The sequence below is a fragment of the Diabrotica undecimpunctata genome, chromosome 9, assembly GCF_040954645.1.
Source record: "Diabrotica undecimpunctata isolate CICGRU chromosome 9, icDiaUnde3, whole genome shotgun sequence".
Lineage (NCBI taxonomy): Eukaryota > Metazoa > Arthropoda > Insecta > Coleoptera > Chrysomelidae > Diabrotica > Diabrotica undecimpunctata.
Window position 1 is genome coordinate 100,776,407 of NC_092811.1, and position 19,617 is coordinate 100,796,023.

The following is a 19,617-nucleotide window of genomic DNA, read 5'->3' on the forward strand; positions in this document are numbered from 1 at the left end:
CCGTGTCCATATTTCTTTTATGAGCTGCTGTCCACCTATCGTGGCCACCTTCTTTATATAGTTCAGCTGAAAGATTATCTCTCCGGGTGGTTTGTTTCAGACACGTTTTTAACTGCATCTCTAACTTCAAGAATTGTGGGTGGTTCTTCTTTCCTCTCGTCTATTCCGCTTATCTCATCACCTTTGTCTTCCAGGTTTTCTTCTTCTTCCTCTATATTAAGTGCCTGGTTAACGTATTCTACCTATCTATTCAATACATATTTCTTTGTTGTTAATGGGTCACCAGTGTGACTTCTGCATTGACTTGTGATTGCCTTGAATTCTTTTCTGTTGATGTTAACTTTTTTATAGAATGTTTTGAATTATTTCTCTCTGTTGAGGTTTGTACTGTAGAATACAGTTGTTCTCTACAGAATTCATTTTGTTCTTGTCTTGCATTCATCGTCAAACCAATGGTTTTTACAGGAACAATTTTCTGTTCTGTTCTGTTTTGATTAAAAACTTTCAATCTGTGCTTTATTGATTTAGTGATACAGTTATATTTGATTGATAAACAACAACCAAATATTTTTTTTACTCGTAAGTTACAATTAATATTAACTATGAGCACGTTTGCTTGGTTGCATAGTAACTCCAACCACTTCCAATCGAAGTCAAAATTTGATCACCTTAACACTAAATTAAAATAGTCGGAATATGGGTTCAATGAATAGAGTACCTATATAATTTATGAACTTTAACATTTAATATTAACTAGCGGACCAACTCGACATCGAGTTTTGATGTAAGTTTTGCTGATATTTAAGAGGGGCGGAGTCTAACGATCCATCGTTTCCGTCGCCTGGTGTAAATGTTCCAAAAATCCTAAAAATAAACTGTATCGACGCCAATTTTTTTAAATTGAAAATCGATACAGTAGTTTTTTAGGATTTTCAGCAAGATTTACATTAGGAAACGGAAACAATATGATTGTTAGACTCCGCCCCTCTTAAATAAAAAACGGAAGTAAAACCGGAAGTATCTTTTTTTTTGCTTATTTTAGATTGTAAAATGCCACGTTTAAGAAAAAGAAGTCGGTTTGAGAACTCTAACTAACTAACTAACTAAATTTATATTTAAATATTATTTAAATTTAAAAAATACAGAAAACAGTGTAATGCTCCGCGCTAGTCTACACTACCGCCTACTGTTCCACTTTTTTGAGAATACGCCACAATTTTACTTTATAATAAGTTTATTATTTATTTATTTATTTAAAATAAACCTAATTTAAAGTAAAATTGTGGCTTATTCCCAACAAAATTAATAATATATTTCTAACTAATAAATTAAAAACAAAGTAATGCTTACCTCATTATTTAATTCTTCAAGTATTAAACTCAAAACGTAGTCTTTTTAAATATCAATCACAACACCTCACACACGCTGCACTTGTTGGAAACAGAATACTTTCTAACTAAACATAAAAATAAAAAATACCAACTCATCAGATAGTGTAAAACAGACCCCATAAATTAAAATCGGAGACAGGAGGATCCCGAATTTTGAGTGGTCATTATCGTTATTTCTTAAGTGGAAACACTTGTTGGTGCATTCCAGCATTCGAGAATTGACGCGTTGTTGCATTGTGTATAATATTGAATTCCTATACTTTACTATAGGAAAAATTCATTTTATGGCCGCCATTTTTAAACCGGTTCGAATTTTTTAAACTTTAAACCTTAGGGGGAATCTACTCAACAATCTGTTTAATTATTCGAAAAAATTATTCTCCTATCTATCACCGTTTAGGAGGAGTATTGCGCACAAGAAAAGGGCTTAGCCTTTTAGTATATAAGATTAGATATATAATATTTAAAACATAAATGTAAAATAAATGTTCAATAATAATTTTTTTCTTTTAGACACATCCTCCTCTTCAAAAATAACTCCAAAACATCTGCACAAAATCCTGGACTCTTCCTGCAAAGGCATCTCGCCTCCCCATATCAAAAATGCAGAACTCGTGAAATTAAAGACTGAAAAACTTCACAACGGGCGGCACAAACAAACAGAATATTTGGTAGCTGAGTATAGATGTACAGATGGATACGGATTCAAAGATGGTGTTTCTAACCATTTGTTTTGTAGCAAGAAGCGATGGATTGGGAAGACAAATTTATGTAAGAAGAAAATTAAAGGTAAATATTTAAATTTTACAATTTAGTCCAGTCGGGATAGCATTTGACCCTGCATGACGAGCTGCCCACCAAATTGTATTATATAGGGGGGAGGGGAGCAAAAATAGTGTACCTTTAGAGTCGCGAATGAATTTCTCCATTGCGTTAGCCGCCATATTGATTATAAAGGAGAACCGGTTTTGCTTAACCTTTCAGGGATAACTAATCATGATGGTACACAAATTGTAACGTCGGACTAGCAGTCCGCAAATCTAGAAAAGGACCAAAAAACAAATATTTTCGAAAAAACGATCTGAGAACTTGTGGATTCTTTAAATATATAATTAGCCCTTTGTGGTCGACTAAATATTGTGGCTGACTGTCCCAACGGTCGTAGGCATGTATATCATGCAACGACGTTGCAGTTGTCACGTGTTTCCGGCTCCGAGTGCGCCACAGTCGTCATGATTTTTAGCGCCTTTCAATATGAAAGAAATGATCTCTTTGAAAATTCATATTTCTATATCTATTGATTATGAGTAATTGAAATTTTCACATAGTACTCTTGAAACTAAAGGAAATTCAATAATGACAGTCTGAAATAAATATTTCTTCTATTTTGTTATTAAATTTTTATTCAAAAAGTAGTCAGTTTTTTAACAAAATAATGTTGATTTTTTAAAATCTTTGAAAACAGAAATTAATTTTAAAACAAAAATGTATTCTCGCTAAATGTTTTTAACATTATATATTTATCGCTATGTTGACCTAAAAAAACTCATCATTATTTAAAATTTTGTATAGTGTGAAATTTTTCAAAGCAAGTTCCGGGATGCAGGCCAGGACCACTTGGACACGATTTACAGTAGTATGTTGTTGTTCTACGTCCTCCGGGTTTGGTTCTGTCACTGCAAACTTTGCAATCCGAATTACTTGTCCTTGAATATATTGCATGAAATAAACCATTTAAGCGGATTGCATCTTCCGGGGTTTTCCCAAATCGTTGTCGAGCAGGATTTTTGAAAGTGGCTGTCAATTGTGCAACCAACGCTTTTCTAAAATTTTTTGAACGATAAGTTCGAGGTACGTTATTATGCATCTTGTATAGAAGAAAGGCATTATTAAGTGTTACTTCTAGCATCCAGAAGAATAATTTTCGCCACCATTTGCTTGATTTTCTCATAAAAGCATAAGAAGTAGCATAATGATCTGCTACGTCGACACCACCCATATATTTATTGTATTCACTGACAACTTTTGGTTTACTTCCTGTTACCTCGACCCACCCCCCATCATTAAGTTTTCTGCGTTTCTTAACCTCCTCAGTTGAATTATCATATAACGTAGCAGCATTACAACCACTCGTTTATCTTTCCAGGCTACTGCGGATAATTTATGAGTACGTCGACTAACTACGTCTCCTGGTTTCAATGTTTTGGTGAAAGCAGGTTTTATTTCCATTGGCAGTCCTATTCTATTAGTCATCTCAGTTCCTGTCAGGTGAACTCTCATTTTATATAGCTCCTTAGCTAATAGTGGGCTTGTGTAATATCTGTCTGTAAATACATGATATCCTGCGGTGCCATTTCCTGCGTCTATCAGCTTGGTCATTAAATGTACCACAATACGTGCTATTATAGGAAGATCAGGACGTATTAATGATTGTGTTGTTTGAGTGCCAAAGTAGGGTTCTATGCCACAAACATATCCATTACTCGAATCAGCTAGAGCAAAAACCTTTATTCTCCACTTTGTTGGTTTATCTTTGTTGTACACTTTAAATGACACTCTTCCTTTGAATCCCACGGTACTTTCATCCAGTGATACATATTTGTTTGGTGTATACAACTTTCTAAATTTCGAATCTAGATATTTGAGAACCAATTTCACTTTAGAACTTCGAGATCTTGTACCATTTGCGGGATCATTTTCTTCGGGAGGGGAAACATGTAAATTCCAAAAAATTTGGAAAAATCGTCTTTTTGATATTACATCTTTGAAAAATGGTTGGTAATCTATCCACGCACTGGAAAAATAATCCGACAGTTCAGGCTTAGGGTTTAATGCCATATTAATTATGACACCAAGAAAACATTTAAATTCTTCTAACGTTACAGGCTTCCAAGTACTCCAAATTGATCTTTTTGTAAACGGCGTATTCATCATTTTTTTTTCAGTAGCATATCTAAAATAATAAAAGTAATCAGTATCTCGAATAACAATTAAAAATTCTAAAATATACCTGTTTGTATCAGTTACAATGGCCGTTAACAGATCATCTGTAAAAAACAATTGAAAAAAATCCAACTCTTTAGTGCCTTCAAAGTTTCGCGGACAATGAAATCCAATGTCCTGCGAAAAAGAAAATTCTTTGAATTTTGTATTGACTGATTCCCATGTTTGCCATATTTCTTCATCTTCTTCAGTACTTTCATCACTCTCCTCCGGTTCCTCATTTTCGAACATTAAATTGTCTTCAATTTCCGATATGTCGGATTCTGAAGTACTTTCCCAACCCCGGTTATCGATTTCAACATTATTATCCTCATCACTGTTATGTAAATAGTACTCTAGTTAGTCATTACTTAAAAATCCTCCTCTAGACATATTTTCAAATTCAAAATAACAGAAATATTAAAAAACGTAAACAGAACGACTTCAGCAACAACGTGTAGTACAGCACTGTATTCAACCACAAATAACAACGTACTGAATAAAAGTAAACAACCGTTTTACTTCTAAATGGCGCGATTTTAGCATAAAGAACAAGAATCGATTACTATTTTTATCGATATATCGATATTCCAGTAATTGAACACAGAAAAACTTTTGTGATGCTGGAGATGCCTACGACTGAATCTAAAAATTTAGCGTGGCATGTCTCACATGCCAGACGACCTATAGGACTAGATTATGGCAAAATTAAGCGACCATGGTGAATGATCAGGTCTGGCATTATATACATGCCTACGACCTCAAAAAATAGACAAAAAAAACATTTGCACACAAATTTATTACATATATATATATATATATATATATATATATATATATATATATATATATATATATATATATATATATATATATATATATATATATCGGTTTCAAAACGTCTTGCGTCGTTGTCCAATGCCTAATTTCCACGAATTTCTATCATTCCATTGTTCTTACGATTTGGTGGTATCCATTTCATAGCGATTTTTGGTAATCTTCTTTCTGGCATTCTTTGAACATGGCCATACCATATAAGTTGTTCCCTTTCTATGTCTGTTGCCAGTGATCCATCTACACCCCCTGCGATTTCTTATTTCATCGTTTCTAATTCTGTCTGCCCTAGATGTTCGAAGTGATCGTCTAAATACATCCATTTCTGTTGCTTCGAGTTTTCTTTTATTGCTTTCTGTTAGTCTCCATGTCTCTGTACTATAGGTTAAGCTGGTTTTTATGAGAGATTCATATATATTGTATTTTCGTCTTTTACCAATTTCTGAGCTCCAAAGAACTCCGTTAAGGCATCCAATTGTTCTACGGGCCTGGGTTATTCGTTTTCTAATTTCCCTATTGTCTGTGCCTGTGGTGTCGAAATCAATTCCTAGGTAGGTATATTCAGTGCAGAATGCAATTTCGGTTGTGTCCATCTGAATGTTGGATAGTTCTGCGCCTATTGGGAGATATTTTGTTTTTTGTGTATTGAGTTCTAAACTTGTATTTAAACTCGTGTTTTAAAAATAAAAGTTAACAGATATATCTTTTTTACATTTTGAGTACTATAAAACACAAAAATCCAAATTAAACAAATACAAAACAACTATTTCTAAGAAATTAAACAAAGACTAAATAAAACACAAATGTTTGAGATGCGCAAAGTAGACACATGAATGAACGGAAATAAGTCAATCTTAGCCGCTGTCTTCGGAAATATCATCCTGTAAGCAGTCGGAGCAAATGCATTTTACGTGTTCTAAGCATACAAGTTTTTAGCATTTTTGACAGGTATATCTGGTTGGCTTATTTTTTTTTTTTCAACTAAAGTAAAAACAACGACCTCGACGATTAGGTTGTGGATTTGGGGCTGGAACAATTTCTTCTTCAATACGGCAAATTTCTTTGATTATTGACCTAATTGATCTAGGAATACGTTTATTTAAACATCGACGTTGCAGATAATCATTTACTAGTTCCATACCAAGAGCTTTTAGAAAATGTGAAAAAAATTCTAGGCATTTTATCTACCTCGTTAGATTTATATTTGTTTATTACAAATGAATTGACACCGGCTACATTAATTGCAGAATCAACAATGACGATAGGTGGCACACATTTTATCAACTAGATCTACTCCTCCTTAATTCTAGCCCGTTAATTCGTCTAGCAAATAGTCGTGGTGCATCGTTAAGAGTAAAATAACGTTTTTGTTTTTTTCTGGCTATACACGACACAATCATACATTTTTCTCTAAAAAAAAACATACTTGTTTTTTTCTGGTGGTACTTAGGATCAGTAAATTGAAGTAGAAGCTCTCTTTGTTCAAAAAATTGACAAAAAATTGACCATTGTTACATTTTTGTGAGAACCAGATATAGTACTGCAGATGCGAGGAACGAGGGAAATGTTGCTCGTATCAACTTTATATGGGCCCGGTGGCTGTTGTCCAACGTACACCTCTAGATTTCCGGTATATGTAAACTTAGCGTCTACTAATGCGTAGATTTTTATGCCATATTTATTAGGTTTATTGGGCATATATAACCTAAAGTCACAATTGCCACGAAAAGCTTCCAGTTTTTCATCTACCGTTGTATATACTGATAATGAAAAATATTTAGGTAAATTTGAATTAAACGAATCGAAGAATTCTCTCGCAGCTGCCAATTTGTCATATTTTTCCTCTCTAATCGTGTTCGTTTATCATTAAAACGGATGTGTCTGAGCAAAAACTTAAACCGTGCAAGGGATATTGTCATTCTAAAAATCTCTGGCGATGAGCCGTTTGTCCTAAAGAGATGTTATACATTTCTGTGGGTATTTTTCGTTACCCCACCTATACAGGGATGAGTGCCTTAAGAACCGGCAAAATAACGCAAAAGATAGAAAACCTAATACGTTGTGAAATAAAAAGAGATGAAAGTAGTAGAGGTGAGACATTATCGATATAAACCTATAATTTACTTTACATTACATTAGAATTATCGAAAATTTCCCACCTTTAGACGTTAGCTTATGAGCTGGTTGACTTCAGTCATAGTAATACGTATCACGTAATGTAAGTAAAAACAGTTTAAGTAGGAGTATTGTTTTATCCAAAATTAAACTATTGATCAATAATAAACTATGATTTGAGACGTCGCATACACTCTTCTCAATACAGAATTATCATAGCTTCTTATTCTGTATTCGTCAACACAGAATTAATTATCAAATTACTACTAATTAAACTGTTTATTTACATTTGCTTTATTGCCTTCAATCAGTTTTTACTTTATGCGAAATTTAAAAAATGTTAATGTTCGACGTCATACTTGTAATATTATGACTGAAGTCAACTAGTTCATAAGCTAACGTCTAAAGGTGGGAAACTATCGATAGTCCTAATATAATGTAATGTAAATTAGAGGTTTCTATCGATAATTTCCCAACTCTACTACTTTCATCTCTTTTTATTTCACAACGTATTATGTTTTCTATCTTTTGCGTTATTTTGCCGGTTCTTAAGGCACTCATCACTGTATATAAAAGTTCTAAAATATTTTGCAGATTTATTACTGAGATTGTAAGAACACAGTTCAATAAAGATATTCGTGTTGTCTACAATGAATAGTAAAATCTCTTCATTAAAACAACAACTCCAAATCTTTGATGCGCTTTTCATATGTCGTACTTCTCTAGTTACTCCAGAAATTTTTGCCTTCATTAAATTGTCACTACGAGTTTGTATCCGGCGGGCTGCTACATGTTGCTTCCATTTGGTTGTTCCATCCTTACCAATGCAATGAAGCGCTCTTTGTGGAACATTCAAGACTTCTGAGATTGGCTCCCCAATTTCTTCTTCCATGTCGGTGTCGTGGTCCTGTATTTCTTCAAAATTTGCAAGTTTATATCAATCAAATACACAGAAAACATAATCAGTAGATCACTCCCAATTATAAATTACATAAATATTTTTTATTTACCCCAGAAATAAAATATTTTAAAATTGTATCTTAGCTGAATAGGCTTGTCGGTTAGATAGCCAAGCGGGTCAGGCGGTCGACTCTCATTCGCTTCACTGTCCAATGATTAAGTGGATGTGCGTTCAAGCCCTGGCTTGGTGTACAGAAAAATAAAAAGGCTAACGCAGCAGTTTCAAATTCTAAAACGAATCTGTGGCTTAGACTAGAATATGCTGGTATATAATCGGCCTATGGTGGAACAGTACGACAAGAGATAAGGGCTTACGTCTCGGTGATACTCCTTCATAGATCCCTACCAGAAAGGCGTGGCGCCTAATTTACCGGCGTATAGATATATATATATATATATATATATATATATATATATATATATATATATATATATATATATATATATATATATATATATATATATATATATATATGTATATATATCCAGAAGATTTGTCACAACTTGTATAACGTGCGGACTCACGTTCCGTAGTATAGCAGCAGAACTAAATGCATTAGACAACTCTCACAACTGTACTGTGTAGAGTATTCCCTCGCTTGAAGCCACGACCGAAATCATAATTAATCGTCAGAAATCGACAAATAATTCGACAAGCTCGACTCATAGTCCGCACGTTAATTCTGAAAGGTTAATATATCCGCCATTTTCAACTTTTAGATAAAAAGCGTAAGGACAACATTATTGCAAATGCAATTTCCTACAATTTCGTTTTTACAAATATATTTTCGTGCGGTCGATATTTTCCGTGTTAAGAGAAACATAGAGAAAGGGGGAAGCACAACTATTGAATTATCTCGTTTATTATTAACTTTACGACATGAATGTAGAGGGAGAGAGAGTGAGAGGTAGTGAGAGGGAGAGGGAGAGAGAGAAAGAGAGAGAGAGAAAGAGAGAGATGTGAACCAAGTTACACTAGTTACAGTTGACTGGTCTAACATACCAGATGGGTATGTTAACTGGTCAAAATTGCAGATTATTACAAAAATCATCCCCCTATTCCTATAGATGTTTATTGAACTTCAAAACCCATATTAAATGCTTAGTCAAATACGAAAGAAGCAAATTAATCTCACTTTACTTTAATTGTATTGAGATGTCATAAGAAAATCGCCTCAGAACAATATAGGTAGAATTTGCTATTAACTTTCTCAGTAGAGCGGACTGTTTATGTCAAAGCTTTCATCCCTAATCCGACCGAGCTGACGAACCTTACCGACATACACACAACAATTTTTGTAGAACTCCAGCTCCGAATGACACGTGTGTTCCAATGGAACAGTGGGACCCACATGTCCGAAGATCAAACCGGTCACACTCCGTAATGGAATAGTAGCTATCTGACCCCCAAGCTATAACCAACCACCCTTCCCCATTGTAGGACATAACGAATGAGGAGGCTTTGTACTGAAAGTTACTTTGGATGCTCTGAGTAATGGGACTTCCTTTGTCTTACTTTAAGTGATTAAACCACCCGATTTAGGGGTAGCTAGAAGAGCTTTTCTCCCTATGAATGACTGAAGTTAATTTTTACATGACTTTGAACTTGTATCCCAAAAAGTGTGTTAAGGACAGCGAGTCACCGACTTAAGTCGCTGACTCCCAGCCCGGATTGTGTGTGCTCGGTCACTCAGCCGCCTAATTGGCAAAATAATTTTTGTTCTCCTCGTCGGCTGAGCGCCCTAAGGGTCTGGCCATTAAGCCCACGTTTGTCGGTAAATGACCTCGATGCTCAAGTTCCGCGAATTTAGTCGTTTTGACCTACCATAAGGGCCTTTTAGCTGAACAGTTTTTCTGCATGTGCTGCTGATCAGCATTCACTCTACTTTTTTGTATTGTATTGGCGCTGCATGCTTGTAACAGAAGGTTATAAGTATTGAAAATAAAAATAACTAAATAAAAGAAATAAAATATAAGGATAGGGTATTTGTTTGGGCCTTCTGTTACTGCGTTTATTCGACTATTGCATGGCTATCATTTCTTCACTGTTCTTCTAGGTCTTCTCTATATCCAGCTGGCTGCTGTCTGGGGCATCTATGTACTGCCCTTTGGTTTTTGGTCCTTTGGTCTACTAGGATGGTGCCTGAGATCGTTAAAAATCACCTGTGCTTTTTCATTCATTGTACCTATCTAATACGTACCCTAAACACGAGTCCCTAAATACGTACCGTAATGGAATGTACTTAGGTATATTCAAAGCCTCTCTGATTATATGGTTCTGGACTATTTGTATTTTGTTTCTGTTCGATTTGCAAGTGTGTCTCCATGCGGCCGAGGTGTATGTTAGTGTTGGTAAAATTATATAGTTTGCCATCCTTATCTTTGTTTTAAATCTCAGTTTACTCTTCCGGCCTATTAACCCTTTCGATACTGTTGCCGTAAAAGTACGATTTTCATTTGCAGCTTTGATGAGCGAGCGCCGCACTATTATGCAAGTTAATCTCCATCGTTCAGGTTCTGTCACCGTATATTTTTTAGTATTTACATCTTTGAAGAGCTATAATCGTAATAGTACGTTCTACATTGTCCATTGCTTACTAGTATCGTTCATGTGCGTAACGATCCACAAATACACCATACTGATGCCGTACATACACGGCAGCACATCACCCACCCTAGTGCCGTACTTTCTGAATACCGTTTTTTTTTTTAAGTTTTACGAAAAAAAAAATTCCACTACCCGATAAAACAAATATAAACAAACTGCCGACAAACGAAAAACGATTCAACCACTTCAATATAAAGAATGTACACTACTGAGTGGCCGTCTCGATCGCGAAGTGCAAAATTTTCCCGGCGCCGTATATGAGCAACGCGCAACCGATACTTTGCCCGTAGCGAAAGGGTTAATGATGAGAGATGACTTGTAATTATTTTAGCTTTCTGGACTGTTCGTTTCACGTGTTGTGTGAAGGTCAGCTTTTTGTCCAACATTACGTCTAGATATTTGGCTTGATTTGACCATTCAATTTGCGTCTCGAATTGAAATAGAACCCTATTTGATCCGCCTCTTCTTTTTTGGTACATGATGACCTGTGTTTTGTTAGGATTGACAGCTATCTTCCACTGTATACACTAAACTTGTAATTCGTTAAGTGCCCTTTGTAGGTGTATTGTTGTTAGATCTGGGTTGGTATTGCTAACAGCTATCACTGTATCGTCTGCGTATAGACTTAGCAACGATCTGGGTTCGGTTGCGGTGTCTGCTGTGTATATGGTGTATAGATACGGCCACAACACCACTCCCTGTGGCACACCAGCCTCCATGGCTTTAGCTTTGAATAAGGTTGGCCCTATTCGAACTTTGAACCTTCTGTCGGCTACGTATGACGAGAGAAGATATGTCATCGCCTCACTATAACCATATTGGTTCATTTTAGACAGCAGGCCTTCGTGCCAGACTTTGTCGAATGCTATACTGACATCTAGAAAGGCGCTGCTGGTTATTTCTTTTCATGGAACACTTTTGTGATATATTCTGCTAGACGCAGTGAAGTTCACGTGAGCGTTCGGATCTGAATCCGAACTGTGGTTCACGTATTGTTCCGATTTCTTCTGATTCTTGGTTTAGCCTAGCTAGTATGACCCGATCTGCAATTTTGCTTATTGCTGGTAACAAGCTTATCGGCCGATAATTCAGGCTTCATGGGAGGTATGGGTAATATCTATGTTGTCCGTTCTTCTTTTTATTGCCCTATATCTTCTTTCCACTTCTTCTGTGAAGTCAAGATCTTCATCGGGATGATAGTTTTTCCTACATCCTCTTTCTACCATGTTTTTCATAACTTCTGCTGCGTACACAATTCCATTTTCTCCATGTAAGGGTGGAATTGGTTTTTTATCTTTTCTTGGTATTTTAGATAGCTTCCAGAACGCAGATTTATTTGGGTTTAGTTGCTGGATATAGTTGTCCCAATTTTCGTTTCGATGTTCTTCTAATTGTTTTTTGACTTCTCTATTTAGCTCAATAGCAATTATTTTGTTCTCTTGGTTTCTTGTTCTGTTGGCCCTTCTTCTTTTCCTGTTTTTTTCTTTATTAGTTCTTTCAACTCGTTGCTGATTTCTCTGAATCTTCCCCTGTTGGTGTTTCTTCTTCTGTGGTGCTGGCCTCGATAGCATTTTGTATCGTTTTTTCTAGGTTTAGAATACATTCCTTTAGTTCTTGTTTTGTGTTTATTGTTGTTATTGTACCGATAGATGCGCGTACTATTCTTTTGTAGTTTGGCCAACTTGTCCGTTTTTTTATGTTGGTTTAAAAACAGTTTGTTTCTACTGCTCCCAGGGTCAATATAATTGGGTTGTAATTTGATTCACCTTTGTTCATTGAGTATATTTTGTGTTGTTGACCCACGTTTTGTAAAATAGCTATGTCCAGGAATGTAGAGAGTCTGTCTAGACCATGGAAGTAAGTAGGTTCTGTGGTCCTACCACTATCGTGTTTTGTCTGTCTTCGAGATAGCCACACAATAGTCTCCCGTTACGAACCTTACCGATAATTACATAAAAATATTAATTAAATGATAAAGACAACGAAATAATATATAATATATAATTATAGCAATATTTAAAGTATGAAAAAGAAATTAACTAAAACACAATATTTTATAACACATTTCCTGCAAATAAGTAGGCATCACTTATAGGCACTTTAAATAAAAAACTAAACTAGCGGTATTAGTAATATCCGATTAAAGAAAATTATTAATAGTACCTAATATCTATTTTAGACATTATTAGTAAGCACAAATATAAAAAGAAGGTGTGGTTAGTGGAACGGAAAAAAACAGTAATTGACATGCAATCTGCTATTTCCTCATGGTGATCTATTTACAGATTTTAAGACAGGCCACACGTGGTGGATACATTTCATTAATTTATCAAAAACAAAAAAGTTGTGATTAATTGGTTATTAAAAATAGTATAAAATGCTTTCTTTTTTTATTACCTTAAAAAACAGTTCAAAAAACTTATTTTACAAAAGTATTTAAAAGAAGCTTGAAGTGTCTCAGTATTCCTCTGCTTTATTCGTTAGAATGTTTTATGAGATTTTATGACCGATTTTATTTTAAAACAATGCCCGATTTGACACGCTGTGTCTTTATAAATAATAACATTGCAAACAATTTGTTTCTACAATTTTTCTCAGTATACTCTATTTTAATAAAACAATAACATTTTGTGGGTATAATAATATTCAATAAGGTAAAACCGGGTAACATTGACACATTTTCAAATACCCCGCTCAGGATTTGTACGCCCAAGAAAAATTTAAGTTTGACGGTTTCAAAATTTCACATGTAGTATCGTCCATCGTCGACGGATTATTGGTAAATCAATTTTTTGCGTTTTACCCCCCTTTTTAGGGGGAAGCCCGGGGGTAAAAGTGGTAAACTTTCTTACATCTTTTTTGGCGTCCTAAAATTGACATTCTCGGCAAAATTCAGTTTGTTTGAATGATTTTTAGAGGTTCAGTGGCATTTTCGTCTCTGACGGCTGGATTATAGGTCTTGTGTATATTTTTATTTTGTGTTTGGGCCTATATTAATAAATAAATTGACAAATAATGATATAACTGCACATAGGCGTCCGCAGGAACAAAACTAGGGTGGGGGCAGATTTGAGAAATAAAAAAATTGGTTAGATAAGCAATAATAAATATAGACGTAAATTGAGAGTCTTCAGTGAGATGGGAGAGGGGAAAGGGGTTTCTCTCAGAAAAGTTTTGAAAATAGCTCAACGCCTTAGTACAAAATGAAGCAAACTAAATACAATTTAAATATTTAAAAACTTTTTTTAGACAAATCATATAGGAATAGCGACATGGAATGTGACATCTCTGACCGGCAAGGAAATAGAAGCTACGGAAGAAATGGAAAAAATTAACGTACAAATAATGGGAATAAGCGAGACAAAAAAGATAGGGAAAGGACACATCAACATTAATGAGAAATATAGTCTATATTATTCCGGAGTACCACAGGGTCACAGAGCAAAAGAAGGAGTCGGTATAATAGTTAATAAAAGAATAGAATCAAGAATAACAAACTACGAAGCAGTATCATCTAGAATAATCACAGCCCAAATAGAACTAAAAGACAAGATAGGAATAATACAAATATACGGACCAACAGAAGGTAATGAAGAAGAGATAATGATAGAATTCTACAACGAACTCCAAAACGCATTAGACAAATTAAGAGAGACAAGAGAAAAAATAGTAATCTTAGGCGATTGGAATTCAAGAGTAGGTAAGGATATTAACAGGGGATTAGGATGCATTGGACAATATGGGGAAGAAACATTAAATAGAAATGGAATTAAAATGCTGGAATTCTGCCAAACCAATGACCTGATAATAGGAAACACATTCAGTGAACAAACCATTAACGACAAATATACATTTGTGGCTGAAGAGAGAAATGCGAAAAGCTTAATCGACTATATAGTCTATACGAGAAACCTAGAACAAAATATAAAAAACATCTTAACGGAAAAGGAACCCGAACTGTCTACACAACACAGGATGGTCACTGCAAAACTGGAGGATGAAAAAATGGAGGAAGTGGAAAGAAAAGAGTACAAGAAAGTAAATGTAAACAAACTAAAGATAAAAAGTGTGCGAGAATTTTACACGGAGGAAACTAACAAAAGACTGAGACAAATAGAGCGCCAAAAAGAAACATGGACAATGGAAGAAAGATGGAATACATACAGTGAAGTATTAAAGACAACAGCAACTGAAGTGTGTGGAATCAAAAAATATAATAAACAGTTAAAAAGGACAAGGTGGTGGAATAAAGAAGTGAAGACAGAAATAAAAAAGAAGAAAATAGCATGGAAAAAATACCTCGAAACGGGATTAGAAGAAGATAAAGAAAAATACTATAGGCAGAGACGATTGGCAAAAAAGACAGTCACACAAGCAAAAACAAAAACATGGAAAGAATTTGGAGAAGAACTTCAGGAAGAATATATAACAAATAATAGAAACTTTTGGACGACAATACGACACATAAGGCAGGGAAAACGAAAGGAAATAAACGCAGTAAGAGATACTTCAAACCAAATACAAATAAGCCCAGAACAAATAGCTAGGGTATGGAAAGAATATTATGAGAAAAAATTTGATACCGAAGTGATAAAGGAAGACAATATAATCAATGAAGGCGAAGAAAACACAGAGCCAGAGCAAATAAGTAGAGAAGAAGTAATAGAAGGATTATCAAATATAAAAATAGGCAAGGCAGGTGGAGATGATGAAATTGAACCGAAAATGGTAAAATACATGGGAGAAGAAGGAATAAACTGGCTATGGAAAATATATAAAGAGGCGTGGGAAAAACAAACAATCCCTAAAGACTGGCAGAACAATATCATCGTGCCAATATACAAAAAAGGAGAACAAGTAAACTGCGACAACTATAGGGCAATATGCCTGTCATCGGTGTGCTTTAAAATATATACGAAAATAATAGAGAAGAGACTAAGACAAGAAGTAGAAATGGTATTGGGAGACGAACAAATGGCATTTAGACCGGGAAGACAGACAAATGACAACATATATATCATTAGAAACCTAATAGAAAGAAGCATAGATACGGGGAAAAAACTAGTATTAGCATTCATAGACCTAAGAGCAGCATTTGACACGATAGAAAGACATATTATAGGGAAATGCTTGAGGAAAATTAACGTACCTAATGCATTGATAAAAATTATAGAAAGTACTTACAAAGAGGTAAAAGGAAGGGTACAAATAACAGGGGAAAGATCGGAAACATTTAATTGGAAGAGAGGTATTAAACAAGGAGATAGTCTCAGCCCTTTGCTATTCATAATAGTAATGAACGAATTGATAAGAAACACTAGAGTCAGAACTAATCAACTACAGACAATAATAGGTTACCGCAGATTACAACCGGTAACAATAGAGTCCTTAATGTATGCAGACGACATAGTACTAATAGCAGATTCCGAGAATAAAATGCAGAAACTAATGGATATATGGGTAGAACAAATAGAAGAACATAAAATGGAGATAAACGAGGAAAAAAGTAAGATAATGATAATCAGCCGCAAAGGAGATAAGGAAGATAATCAAATAAAGATAAAATGTAAAAACTCAGAATTGGAAATAGTAACAACTTACGAATACCTGGGAAGTATAATAACTAATGATGGAAAAATAGACTGGGAAATAACAAATAGAGCAAAGAAATTAAACAAGTTATATTATGCGTTAGCCCCAATAATGGGAAAAAGAGAACTTGCACGAGAAACAAGAATAAAAATATATAACACAATAGTGATACCGACTGTGCTCTATGCAAGTGAAAACTGGACAATTCTGGAAAAACATAAGAGCAGGATAAACGCAATGGAGATGAGACATCTAAGAAGGATAGTTGGAAAGACAAAATGGAATAGATTAAGCAACGAGACTATTAGGAGAATGGAAAACCAGGAACCGATAATGAACAAAATAGCAAAGAGACAAATGAACTGGTATGGGCATATGATGAGGATGCAATCCAATAGAATAACAAGAAAAATTTATGAAGCAAAAAACATCGGAAAAAGAAAAAGAGGCAGACCAAGAAAAAAATGGATACAGCAAGTAGTAGAGGCGGGAAAACTTAAACAAAAATCACTCGAGGAACTGAAAATAATGGCAGGAAACAGAAAAGAATGGAAGAGGTGGGTAAATGGAAATTAAAATAGCTAGCCCAAATCCGACACCCTATTAGGGTAAAAGGAAGGGGAGAAAGAAAGAAAGAAAGAAAAACGTTTTTAATGCTTTTTACAAATACGTGATGAAAATTTAACAAGTTTACTTCCTGCTGGAAAAGCCTTCGGTTTGTGAAGCAAGATAAATTGTCTGTTCCTAAACACTATTATTTAAACAACAATTTACGCGGATCAATTGTAAATTCTTGTAAAACTTTCCCTACTGCTCTACAAACTCTTCCTTTTTCGGTAATATTTGTTTCCGATGAATGCTCATTAGAGCTAACCCATTAAGGCGATCATCGACCATTGTACTCCGCAACCATGTTTTTATTCTTCGAAGAATGCTGAACGATCTCTCAACTGTATACGTAGTGCAAGGCAAGGTTACGAGAATTTCCAGCAATTTTTTTGTTAACGGATAAAAAGTAGTGGACGCTCGAACCAGTTCAAAAATTTCAAGGGTGTTAAAGTTGTGTAACTTATTATTAAGGCGTTTTTTATTCCAATGTTCTACCCATACTTCTAGCTCTCCATCTATTTCATCTATTTTATAATGGTTTAAGGATTGTCTCAGTTCTAATTTAAGGCAATTTAAATCAATTTTAAAAAAAATGCTTGGGATGCAGAAGACTCAGTAATAATGTCAATTATTTCATTTTGTATCCTAACTGAGCAAACTTATGAAAATAGAATATTGGAAGAACTTGAGGAATTAAAAAAGGAAAATCAAACAAGAAAATTCTATAAAAATCTAAATAAAGCAAGAAAAGAATTTAAACCAAGGATCGGACTATGTAAGGATAAGGAGGGGCATATACTCAATACAAAAGAAGAAGTATTGAAAAGGTGGGTGGAACACTATAAAGAACTGCTTACTATCGAAGTAGAAGATCCAAATCAACCACCCCCAGGAGCAAACAACAATACACCATTGGAGCCTCCATCAATTCAGGAAGTACGGGATGCAATAAAACACCTAAAAAATAATAAATCTCCAGGAAGTGATGGTATACCCGCGGAACTTATGAAATATGGAGGTGCTACTCTGACTAATCATATATATAAAATCATACTGAGAGCCTGGAATGAGGAACAAATCCCAGAAGAGTGGTGTATTGGGATCGTTTGCCCGCTACACAAAGAGGGCGATGAATTAGAATGTAGAAACTATAGGGGAATAACCCTCCTTAATACAGCATACAAAATATTTTCGAGTATTTTATATGGTCGCCTGAGTGAATATTCAGAGGAGCTTCTTGGCGAATATCAAAGTGGTTTTAGGCCTGGTCGATCAACAACAGACCAGATCTTTGTGCTAAGGCAAATACTGGAAAAAACCAATGAATGTAATATCGACACATACCATCTTTTCGTAGATTTTAAATCGGCCTATGATAGTGTCCTAAGAAATAAATTGTATGAAGCCATGGATGAATTCCACATCCCCGATAAACTGATAAGATTGGTTAAGGCTACAATGCGTAAAGTTGTTTGCAAAGTCGAAATACAGGGCGAACAATCACAGGCATTTGAAACGCATGTTGGGCTGCGACAGGGAGATGCGCTGGCGTGTCTCCTTTTCAACATAGCTTTGGAAAAGGCGGTCAGGGATGCCCAAATAGACAGCAGAGGAAACATTTTTAATAAATCATCCCAAATTTTGGCATATGCAGATGATGTTGATCTAGTTGCCCGCACAACACGCAAGCTAGAAGAAATGTATACCACCTTGTCACACGCCTCAAAAAATATGGGCCTACAAGTAAATGAAAATAAAACTAAGATAATGGCATCAACACCCAACAATAGAGCCAGAAACATCGGCCACCAATTCACGGTTGATAATTATACCTTTGAAGTGGTGGACAAATTCACATACTTAGGCTCCCTGATCACCAAGGAGAACGTCATGACGGAAGAAATCAAGCGAAAAATAATCCTAGCAAACAAATGCTATTTTGGATTGAGTAGACATATGAGAAGCAGAAACTTAAGCCAAAAAACAAAAATAACCATATACAAAACCCTTATACAACCAGTGTTGATATATGGGTCGGAGGCATGGACCATTTCCAAGGCAGATGAAAATCTCCTGCTTATATTTGAACGAAGGATCCTGAGAAGAATATTTGGTGGCATCTGTGAAAATGGTGTTTGGAGAAGGAGGTACAACTACGAGATATATCACAGATATAAACATATATTTGGTGGTAAAGACGTAGTATCCTTAATAAAAATAGGAAGACTAAGATGGGCAGGACATCTGGCAAGATCACAGCAGAACAACCCTCCTAGAAGAATCCTTATGTCACAACCTGTGGGAAGTAGAAAAAGGGGTAGACCAAAACTCAGATGGAGGGATAGTGTAGATGAGGATGGTAGACAAATAGGCGCAGCAAACTGGCAACAGTTGGCAATGGATAGAACTGACTGGCGTAATAGACTTGGGAAGGTAGAGGCTCTTTTATAGGACTTGTATGAGGCATTCTTAGCGCCATGTTCAAAATGCGCCTGCAAAATTTTGTCTTCGGCATCAATTCGAAAA

At 35.2% G+C, this 19,617-nt stretch overlaps 1 protein-coding gene across 1 annotated transcript in view; it reads left to right on the forward strand.

Moving 5' to 3' along the window:
• LOC140450324 (uncharacterized) overlaps positions 1 to 19,617 on the forward strand; it is a 205,740-nt gene that overhangs the window by 111,866 nt on the left and 74,257 nt on the right. Inside the window, exon 2 of the mRNA XM_072543901.1 lies at positions 1,905 to 2,180. Coding sequence (XP_072400002.1) covers positions 1,905 to 2,180 — 276 coding nt within the window. The remainder of the gene's footprint in view (positions 1 to 1,904; positions 2,181 to 19,617) is intronic.